The sequence below is a fragment of the Corylus avellana genome, chromosome 9, assembly GCF_965113065.1.
Source record: "Corylus avellana chromosome 9, dhCorAvel1.hap1.2, whole genome shotgun sequence".
NCBI lineage: Eukaryota > Viridiplantae > Streptophyta > Magnoliopsida > Fagales > Betulaceae > Corylus > Corylus avellana.
In genome coordinates, this window is record NC_142498.1 from 4,092,726 (window position 1) to 4,104,874 (window position 12,149).

Genomic DNA, 12,149 nt, shown 5'->3' on the forward strand with positions numbered 1-12,149 from the left:
ATTGTTATGAAGCAAAAGCAAAAACATTGCGTGTTAATACGCATGACGGATCAAAACCTGCGAAGCAATTCCTAGTGTTCCAACGAGTTCACATCCTGTGTAATGAGACTGCCCATTACATGTGCAATAGGCAACCTCATGTGAGTGGGCATCCGAGCCCCCACCCCATTCAGACAAATGTCTAGATAGAACGAACCTCACCTAACCGAAAGACGTCTTACCTAATAGATAGGGCCATTTACATAGTAGTCTAGTAAACAATCAACTCAAATGGCATATCAACATGTATCACCATATTCAATTTGGATATAAATTTCCTACAAACTGGGTTGAGAAAATTTTTTTACAACCCAGTTTGTCGGAAATTTATGTCCATTCAACAATGCCTGTCTTATCATAATTCAGAAAACACCTCTCTAATCCCAACACAATACAAAATTTCAACTGTTTGCACACTAATCAGATCAATAAAATAGTTCACTAAACCAGAAAGCAGCCAAAGTATCAAATAGCCAATGTGACCAATGCATTTCAGCATGTTAAGGACCTCCTAAGTTTAGAAACTGAAACTCCAGTATAACCAATGCAAGGTAAAGTTCAATTAATAACGCCACAACCACCAAGGACTCTCCCATCGTGGACTAGCTTTGAAATACTATTGCTTGTTTTGAGTGATATACTTTGTAAGAACATAGCAGTCTGGTGGGGTAATGTTTGTGTAGTAGTTCTCTATGGTGGCCGTGATTTCAAACCCGAATTTCTTGTAAAAGTTTATGGCATCCTCATTGTTTGTCTGTACATGCAAGTAAACCTCAGACATGTTTTGCTTGGAGCAGAGATCAAGAACATGGTTCAACAGCCTCGTACCTGCCAAATCCCAGGATTAGATCAGTACACCTGCAAATAACAGAGCTTTCATCCAAAGCATGTGGAGAAAAGCTTTTTTCGAGAATAAACAAAACTAAGGATTAAGAATTCCAGCCAAAAAATATGTTGGAGGCTTGTTCTTTGTATTTCTTTCTTAATTTCACACGACTCCAGATAATTTAACAGCAACTCTAGTGTCTAAAAAGTTGCAAAACCTAAAATTATTATGACATTTTCACGTCAAATTAAAGTGGGCTTTGGTGATGGTCGCAGATAATTTAGTTTTGGACTCCATATTCTGCATCAAACAACAAAGACAATAAAATAAAATAAAACAAACCATTCCACGAACAGATAAAGACTCTAAATACAAACAAATTCCATGTGGTTTAGTCGCTAGCATCAACCTCTAAACACCACTGGTCTCCTAGGTTAATGAAGAAAAGGAAAAAAATCAATGGAGTCATTCCTCGAGGTTCAATATTTGGCAGAACTTCTAGGTGGAATTTGAATTAGAAAATCCATCTTAAAGATAAGAGGTTTAGCCAACTCCATTTTAAAGATAACAATTATTTCTAGCAAAAGTAGCATAAGCATTTCAAAAGAAGAGATATGTCCATGTTGACACAACACTCTGTTATAAATATGTCCCCTGCCACCAGAATTTACCCACAATTTAGTTTCAATCTTTTGAAACCGTACATATTGTTCATACAGTGAAGAAATGTATTGATCACATAAAAAACATGCCAAGAAATGGTTGTTTCCTTTTGAAATTGGAACAGCATATTCTTGTTAGAAAGATATTGTAAGCATTAATACCCAACACAAGAGCGAAATGAGGGAGGGGGGGCTTTGGATATGGTAGAACTAGAAAACATGGCAAAATCATAGATGATGCAAGGACTCCTGTAGGCAAAATCTCTGTTTGCATAGGACTCCTGTAGGCAACCAAAATATATTGGGGACCAAAACTGGAATAACTGGCTAACATTATGGTAAAACAGCTCAGTAAACCTAGTAAAAGTATACTTTTTTTTTATTTGGCACTGGGAATCCGAAGCTTCGCTCCGATTAATCCCAGAGGCGCACAGGCCCTCGGCAAGGAATTTCCCGTAAATGCACCTCGGTTAATTCAAGGGGTGAACCCCAAGTCCGATGGCCCCAAGTAGCAGCCTGCACTCAATGGGTTTCAAACCTAAGACCTTGAGGAGCATACTCAAAGCCCCAAGCTGTCCAACCCCTTGGGGTTACCTAGTAAAATTATACATTGCGTATAAAAAATATAATAAAGGACATAAAAGAGAAACAATAAACAAAACCAATTAATTCTTATCAATGTTCAGCAAAAAGTATAAGAATTTCAACCAAGTGTGTGGATTTCTCCTTCATATTCTCTTTTTAATTTCCACACACAGTCTTCATTTCACACGACTTCAGTTAATCAAACAGTGAGTCTACTGTTTAACAAGTTGGAAAACCTAAAGGGCTACTTTAACCAACATAGTTTACCAGTTTGGACCAAGTCATGTCAACAAGCATACTAACCCAAAAAAAAAAAAAAAAAAATCAACAAGCATGATACTATAGCTTCTCAAACAAACTTCATACACAACTACAATCAAAAGAAAGATAAGTTGCACGCTTACCAATGCCCAAACCCCGATATGGTGCTAAGACACCCAATGTCATGATATAAACACGGATAGCCCCACCTTCCTTCTTCTCAAGCCGGCATGCAATTGAACCAACACAGATATCACCATAGTACGCTGAGAAAAAAAAAACAAAAACAAAAGTACCGACACTTTAGGATGACCAATATATTTATTGATTTGGGCTATGAAATTACACTTCAAGACAAATAGTGGATGTGAGACAATATAAAATCATGAATTTTGAACAAGTAGCTATACATTAAATTTCTGTAATTGTGCTCTGCATGCACTGTTTTTCCGTTCTTTTTTTTTTTTTTCCCTGGATGCATTGTATTTTAATATACCATGTACATCCATCTATATGGTCTTCCTTGCTGGATTCTATTGTTAAGAATCCCAATCAGTTGGGACTAAGGCTTATTTTAGGTGCGTGGATTTGTCTCTTCCTTGGGCATATGTGCAGTTTTGGAGGTTAAATGGATAATTATCTTCAACAGACATCAATTTTTTATATAAGATCTTCGAGAGACATCATGGCAACGGGAAACACATGCTCAAACCATAAGTGCCTGTAAACTAGTTAATAAGGAAGTAAATAATAAAATAATAACCGATATCAAAGATGGAAAAATAAGGACCACATGTTGTGTAGGGAACCTTCAATCCTTCATAGCAACAAAATTAGGTTTCAGAAATTACTTGATACCAGAAGTTATGAATGCAGGAGCTAGGAAAAAAAGTTTCAGGGGAATTAGAGACCAGTATACTGTAAAGTGATGCCATTTCTAATTATCTTGACATCCAACAATTTTTTCAAGGATATTCAAATACCATTTTCAATTTGCAGCATGGAAGAAATTCCATTAAAAATTCAGGAATTATGAGATGGTCATATAAGATGAGAATACATGGCAGTCTTAAAAAATACTGAAGCTCTGTTACAAAATAAATTTCAGCATACTGTATCGAAAGGGAAATTTGTGAAATGTAACGCAATCGTTGCAAAACAAAGGTGTGCTGAAGCTTGGACAGTACTAAGACAGAAGGTTTTGACATCCAAGAACTCATCTGTTAACATTTACAAAGTATTCATATCATTCAAGAAACTCACTAGTAATTCAGGAACTATGAGATTGTTTGATAAAAGTTTAGAAATAAATTGCTATCTTAAGAATCACTGAAGATCTCTGTTGCAGAATAAATAATTGGCGTACTGTGATCCCAAAAAATAAAGGACATAACAATGTAACACAATCTTTTGCAGAAGTAAAATGTATTGAATCTTGGATGGTAATTAAAAAAAAAAATAGCGTGAACACACCAAAAATGAGGAATGTTAAGGACAGGTACCAACCAACTAGTATGAGCTGGTGAAATGACAAGCTGAAGACCAAAAAGGGTATACATAATTAAGTGACACGAAAAACATGGTGGCCTTTAACATTACTGAGAAAATGGTACTGAACAGATATGGATGTTGAAAAAGGATTCAAGCTGATAATCACTTGGTTGGAATTAGGCTATACTCGGTTTGTTCATTCAGAATTAGGCTATACTCGGTTTGTTCATTCACCTTTTCTTTTCCACCCCTAACACATCTCAACCTCAGTGTATATCTTCAAGAAGTTAATGGCTTAAAAATTATGTTGTTCTTCATGTGAACATAAACTGAGTTGTTAAAAATGCACTAATTCCCCTACAAATAGGGAAGTTAAGAGTAAATACAATAACCACTCAAATTGGATTTTAACTAATTGTAACTTTAGAACTAAAACAGTGGTCAAGAACTTGTAACAATTAAAAGGGAAAAAAAAATTCTGACAATAGCTATGTTATATATTTCTTACACTTAATTCAACAATCTCAACCATGCCAAAAAACAATCTTAGAGGACCCAAATGGCCTTATTACAAGAGCTCAAGTGGTAGTGACACTATCAAAAAAATTTAGGGGAATGGACTACGCCAGTATGTAAAGCCTCTTACAGTTTCAAAGGAACTCCTCTACAGATGGAGCGGAAATTAAACACTAGGATTTTTTTTCATTTCAATACTGAACTAGAATCTCACCCTTTATCTTCAATAATATAATTCTCTCATGGGCTTTGAGGGTATCAAACAGGAAACACAAGATTTAAGCCTATGTTCCAGACGTTCCAAATGATTAAAAACACTGACCACAGAACACATATCTAAAACTACCAAAAATTGATGTTATAACAAACACCTTTTCTTACCCAGTTATGGTGAAGCCTTAAGACTTAAGTTACTAACACGAGCTATATTGGGCCTGAAGGATAGCATACCAAACGAAGCAGATTCTCTTTTACTGTCTAGGGGTACTTAATTGATTAATAAAAAGCTAGGGCCTTCCTTATCATCAAATCACTAATGAAAAACTTGGGCCTATCCCACGGTTTTTCAACAGCATATCTGTTTTTTTTTTCTTTCACTTGTCGGGAAAAGAAAGCATGTCTCCTACAGTGCATCCACGGGCTTCAGAAAAACGGTCAAAGAGTATCACTTTCTAATACATTAAAGAGGGAACCCAAAAACCAAAAGTCCACAACAAAAGCCATGAAGACACGATTAACAACAGCATTATGAAAACAGTAGACGTAAATTATATCGCAATAATAAGCAAAATTCATAGAATCCATAGCAGAAGCCTACGACCGTTAGAAACGATTGCGAGCCTAGACAAATAAAACCCTCATAGACGACTAAAAAATAAGCAAATCCCAGTAAATATATCTCAATAATAAGCATAACCAATGAACCCATAGCAAAACGTCACTGAGAAAATCAGAAACTGTTACAAACCTAGACCAATAAAACCCATCAAAGACTGACAAAAAATAGGCAAAACCCATAACAGATACCAGCGAATGGGAAACAAAATCATCGTCCTAAACACAAAACAATCGAATCCCAGAAAAAGTAAAATATTATAAAGGACTAAGCCAAAGCCAGAAACGGAGAAATTAAAAAAACGAACCCAGCTTGGTGAAATCGCCAGAAGCGAGGGCATCGGCGTAGTACTTGTCATTGTAGCGAACGGGGAAGAGAACCGTGTTGAGCTTCTTCAACTGCATCAAGTTCTTGTCCCTTACTCCGTCCAGCGATATTGGGACCTCACGCCCAGCCCCCATGTTTTTACCTATGGAAATCTGCACTAGCTTTTCTTCTTTTTTTGTCTTTTTTTTTTTTCCTCCTTTTATCACAGATAGAGAGAGGTAGAGGGATGGGAAGTGGTTTCGTGAGCACTGGGGTTTTATCACAGTAAGTTTCCTTGCAGATTCGCTTAGGTTCTGTTTGGTTTGCGAACTTTGCGTGAAAACTCAGAGTCTTCGAGAAGTTGGGTCCCCATGTTGTCACTTTGGGCTTTCCATTTTTTTATGTTTTTTTTTTGGGTATACATGTTGAGAATCATCATTTAAATTGTTGAATATATTTCTCATATGATTTTAATTGGGTAAATATTTATGGATCCGGTTCACGTGTTATTATTTTAATAATAACATGTATACTATAATTTAATTAATGGTTAAGATTGAATTTTAAAGTTGACTTACTTTTAGAAGCATTTAATAGAAGAAAGAAAAATGAAAAAATATTTTGAAAAATTCAATCTTGACCGTTAATTAAACTATAACATACATATTGTTATTAAAATAACAGCATGTAAGCCAAATCCAATATTTAGTGGTATACAATATGATTCTCTTTCCTCGTTAAGTATTGAAAATATATAAATAATAATAATAATAACATTTTAAATAAAATAGTCAAAGTAAATAACTAAAATATTGAGTCGAATGTAGAGTTTTTTAAAAAGTTTGTAGTAACGATTGGAACTTAGTATACCTACAATGGAGCTCGTCCATAATAATATATTTTCAAAAGTTATATCTATTGGATTTGTAACTTCTATAACTAAGAGTTGTATTCTTGGTTAGTTATAAATAACTCTTAGGATGTGAGTAACAAATGTATTCAATCAATTATTTCAAAATTTGACATTCTAAATCTCTCTCAATTCTCTCTTGTAATTCTCTCTCAAATAGCATTTAGGTTGTGGACATATAGTATTTTTGTTTATGTTTTCGTTTTTGTAAGAGGCATTACTATACACTGTAAAACACATACAAATGACCATTGTTTGTGAGTTCTCAAAGATATAGACATACCACACAAAATAATAATAATAATTTAGGGTTTGCTTTTTGGGGGTGGTTCGGCCACCCCCACCCCTGGCTGGCCATGGGTGGCTCCAGCCACCCATTTGCTTCTTTTTTTTTTTTTTTCTTTTTTTCTAGGTATTTTACTTATTTTAATATTTTTGGTTTTTTCTATTTTTTTTCTAACTTGTAATATGACACATTGCCACACGTCATTTTTTATTGGGATGTCGTAGACTTCTATCAATTTTATGGACGGATTCTAGGCTGAAGTATCATTTCCATTTTTAGCCATAAGTTAGGTATTATCTACAATACAAATTGAAATTTAAGTAGAAAAAAAAAAATAAAGTTGTCAAGCCACATTAGGAAATGAGTGTTTAACCCTTTTTTTTAAGTGAATAATAAGGTAAAAGCATTTGCATAGGAAAAGTATAGCTAAAAAATCACTTTTTCTATAATGTTAACAATTAGACTTAGTATACCAAGAGCGGAACTGGTCCTATTAATATATTTTCAATACTTGTATCTCTTAGATTTGTAACTTTCATAACCAAGAGTTGTATCTTTTAGTTGGTTATAGATAACTCATGGAATGAGAGTTAAAAATTTATTCAATCAATCATTTCATAATTCAAAATTCTGAATCGATCTCAATTCACTCGTCTTTCTCTCTCAATAGCATTTAAGTTATAGGCATAATTCTTGAAATAAAACACTATCCTTAAGTTCTTTCAAATCTAGACATAAGAGGCATAACTATACATTGTAAAACACTAACAAAATATCATTGTTTGTGACTATGAGTTCTCAAAGAGAGACATACACACCATAGAACTCTATATTTTTTATGTTTATGTTTTTTCCAACACTAGTATCAAAGCTAGGTTTAATGTTGGGAAAAAAAAAACACATAAAAAGATAGACTTTTATGCTATGTATCTTTCTTTGAAAACTCACAAACAATGATCTTTTGTAAGTGTTTTACAATGTATAGTGATACCTCTCATGTCAAAATTTAAAAAGCTTAACTATGATGTTTTATTACAAGAATAAAACACATATGCCCACGACCTAAATGTTGTTTGAGAGAGAAAGACGAGAGAATTGAGAGATATTCAAAATTTCTAATTATAAAATGTTTGATTGAATGAATTTTTTACCCGCATCCTAAGAGTTATGAGTTATTTATAACCAATTAAGAGACACAACTCATGGTTATAGAAGTTACAAATCCAAGATATATAACTTTTGGAAATATATTAATATGGACTAGTTCCACAGTAAGTACACTAAGGTCCAATTGTAACTGCCAACTTTTTCAAAAATTTTACATTCGGCTCAGCATTTTGGTTATTCATTTTCATTATTTTTATTTAAAACATTGTTATTATTTGTATATATTTTCACTATTCTCAATGAGGAAAGTGGGTCATATTGTACACCACTAAATCTTTACCCAATTTTAAGTAGAGAGACCATTCTATCACGATATGGTGTAAAACCTCATTTTACAATATTCAATAGAAATTTTACACATTAGGTAAAAAATATTAAATGCAATAGAGGTGAAAAATACCATGTCTTAATTCAAATCAATATCATAGACTTTTCATTTATTCTAACCCAACGTCCACCAATGAACCCCAATGTCCACCACTGAACCCTCTACCCACCTCAGAGCCTCCGACACTAGAGTCTACAAAACCAACCAAGACGGTGGTTCTGGTGATTTTGTCTGTGTAAATAATAATGAAGCGGGAATAATAGCGAAAGCAAGAAAGATAATGAACACAAAGAACTTACTGGTGGTTCGGTGTTAGACACCTACGTCCACCACTAAGAATACTCTTAAAGGCTATATTGTGCTTATTAACTTCTTTTTTTGTCTACAATACAAAGGTCTCTATTTATAGGGTAATGTCTAAATACAATTATAGTAATCAAATCTCCTTGATTTGCTTACAATCTGAATATTTGATTATAATCAGCACATAAATAGAGAATATTTGATATCAACATAATTATGGAATATACGGAAAATATATTATATTTCCCGTATATTCTAACACCCCCACCCCCCCCCCCCCCCCGTCTCTCTCTCTCTCTCTCAAACTCAAGGTGTAATATTTTAGTACCTTGAGTTTGAAATCTAAAACAATGATGATGGCGGTGGTGGAGGCCGGGAACGAGCCGTAGATGGTGGAGACTGCCGAAGGAGAAAGAGGCTGGCGGGCGGCCAACGACGGCGGCAGGTGGCTAGTGAATGCATATTTGAAAGGACCGACAATGGCCCAAGGCTGACAATGAGCCAAACTTTAAAAGGGGCCAACGACGGTCCAAAATCCAAAAGGAGCCGACAGCAGGCCAGGGCTGACAATTAGCCAAACATCAAAAGGGGCCAACGACGGGCCAAAACATAAAAAGGGCCGAGTTGGGCCAAAAATAAAAAGAAAGTGAGCCTACTTGGGCGGTTATCAGATCGACGAGAGAGGACCCGAAAACGTCAATGACGTTGAAGGCCATAAGAAAGTGGCTCTAATACTATGCTGAAATAGCTTTGACCGTCACGACGCTTGGTCTCTTGGACCTTTTTTTTATTTTATTTTTTTTTATTTTTTTGGATCTGGTGTGGGCAGCTCCATCATAGGCATGTGAGCTTTGCTGAAAGGGCATGATCTACTATGGCTAAATGCAAGTGAAATCTTCGGCTGCGATCTGGTGCGGCATAAGCTGGTGGAACCGTAGAGCTAGGATTTGGTGTGGTGCGCTAGTGCGTGCATTCACGCACAAACATAATAGGCAGCAAGTGGTGGCACGTCCATAGTCTAATCTGTGCTTTGTCAAAATTTAAAAAGCTTAACTATGATGTTTTATTACAAGAATAAAATACATATGCCCACGACCTAAATGTTATTTGAGAGAGAAAGACGATAGAATTGAGAGATATTCAAAATTTCTAATTATAAAATGTTTGATTGAATGAATTTTTTACCCGCATCCTAAGAGTTATGAGTTATTTATAACCAATTAAGAGATATAACTCATGGTTATAGAAGTTACAAATCCAAGATATATAACTTTTGGAAATATATTAATATGGACTAGTTCCACAGTAAGTACACTAAGGTCCAATTGTTACTGCCAACTTTTTCAAAAATTTTACATTCGGTTCAGCATTTTGGTTATTCATTTTCATTATTTTGATTTAAAACATTATTATTATTTGTATATATTTTCACTATTCTCAATGAGGAAAGTGAGTCATATTGTACACCACTAAATCTTTACCCAATTTTAAGTGGAGAGACCATTCTATCACAATATGGTGTAAAACCTCATTTTACAATATACAATAGAAATTTGACACATTAGGTAAAAATATTAAATGCAATAGAGGTGGAAAACACCATGTCTTAATTCAAATCAATATCATAGACTTTCTATTTATTCTAACCCAACGTCCACCAATGAACCCCAATGTCCACCACTGAACCCTCTACCCACCTCAGAGCCTCCGACACTAAAGTCTACAAAACCAACCAAGACGGTGGTTCTGGTGATTTTGTCTGTGTAAATAATAATGAAGCGGGAATAATAGCGAAAGCAAGAGAGATAATGAACACAAAGAACTTACGGGTGGTTCGGTGTTAGACACCTACGTCCACCACTAGGAATACTCCTAAAGGCTATATTGTGCTTATTAACTTCTTTTTTTGTCTACAATACAAAGGTCCCTATTTATAGGGTAATGTCTAAATACAATTATAGTAATCAAATCTCCTTGATTTGCGTACAATCTGAATATTTGATTATAATCAGCACATAAATAGAGAATATTTGATATCAACATAATTATGGAATATACGGAAAATATATTATATTTCCCGTATATTCTAACACCCCCCCCCCCCCACCCCCTCTTCTCTTTCAAACTCAAGGTGTAATATTTAAGAACCTTGAGTTTGAAATCTGAAACAATGATGATGGCGGTGGTGGAGGCCGGGAACGAGCCGTAGATGGTGGAGACTGTCGAAGGAGATAGAGGCTGGCGAGCGGCCAACGACTGCGGCAGGTGGCTAGTGAATGCATATTCGAAAGGGCCGACAATGAGCCAAGGCTGACAATGAGCCAAACTTTAAAAAGGACCAACGCCGGGCCAAAATCCAAAAGGAGCCGACAATGGGTCAGGGCTGACAATGAGCCAAACATCAAAAGGGGCCAACGACGGGCCAAAACATAAAAAGGGCCGAGTTAGGCCAAAAATAGAAAGAAAATAAGCCTACTTGGGCGGTTATCAGATCGGCGAGAGAGCACCCAAAAACGTTAATAACGTTGAAGGCCATAAGAAAGTGGCTCTAATACCATGCTGAAATAGCTATGACCGGCGCGTGGCTTGGTCTCTTGGACCCTTTTTTTTTTTTTTTTTTTTTTTTGAATCTGGTGTGGGCAGCTCCATCATAGGCATGTGAGCTTTGCTGAAAGGGCATGATCTACTATGGCTAAATGCAAGTGAAATCTCAGGCTGCGATCTGGTGCGGCATAAGCTGGTGGAACCGCAGAGCTAGGATTTGGTGTGGTGCGCTAGTGCGTGCATTCACGCACAGACATAATAGGCAACAAGTGGTGGCACGTCCATAGTCTGATTCGTGCTTGCTGAAAACGTAACGGGAGATCAGCAGCCTCCGATCAAGAAATTAAACACAAAGAATTTTACGGGTGATTCGGTGTTAGACACCTATGTCCATCATTAGGAATATGTAACGCCCCGATATTTGAACTAGCAAATATCGAATTCGTGACGCTGCAACTTTAGAAAATACAATCTTACAGTGGAGTATGTATATTTTTTTCTTTTTCTATGACCTAGGAATAACTTACACAACACAGTTGAACTGACTGAAATACCTCGAGGTGATATATTATTAAATAAAATAGAAACATGGTTTTCATTACAACATATGTACACACAAGGTGTACCAAATATATGTCATAGACGGCACCTAAATTAACATAGTAATATCTATTAAGTTTACACACATCACCATACATAATAAAAGCGATTAACAGAAATGAGACTTGCTCCATAGAGTAAGCATAAATCCTGCAGCAGATGGTCTATCAACCATCAAAACTAGTAAAAGGACCATCGTCCTCACTTTCTATCCCTGCATCAAGATCTATGTAAAGATGACGTTATCATATTTACATAGGCAAACAAGTGAGTAATCTATTTTCCTAGATATAAAGACTAAAAAGACTAGTTTGAACAAATAAGATTAAAGACTAAAATATATAATAATGAATGAGTTGTGAATGCAGCGTAATGGCAGATTAGTTTGTGTTTTATGATAATCTTTCTTCAGACCTCTTCTCATGAGCTCTCAGCCCGCTTACGTCCTTTATGTTCCTCACACTTTAGAGGTTTACCTGTTTGGTGCTGG

The 12,149-nt window shown here is 35.6% G+C and overlaps 1 protein-coding gene across 1 annotated transcript; it reads right to left on the reverse strand.

Moving 5' to 3' along the window:
- Nucleotides 1-273: 273 nt before the first annotated feature.
- On the reverse strand, nt 274-5,851 carry LOC132190076 (uncharacterized). The gene is made up of 3 exons (XM_059604955.2): nt 5,523-5,851; nt 2,517-2,639; nt 274-867 (listed from the first exon to the last, which is right to left on the reverse strand). Exons 1-3 carry the CDS (start codon nt 5,674-5,676, stop codon nt 656-658), a joined length of 489 nt encoding a protein of 162 aa, XP_059460938.1. The 5' UTR covers nt 5,677-5,851; the 3' UTR covers nt 274-655.
- Nucleotides 5,852-12,149: the final 6,298 nt, after the last annotated feature.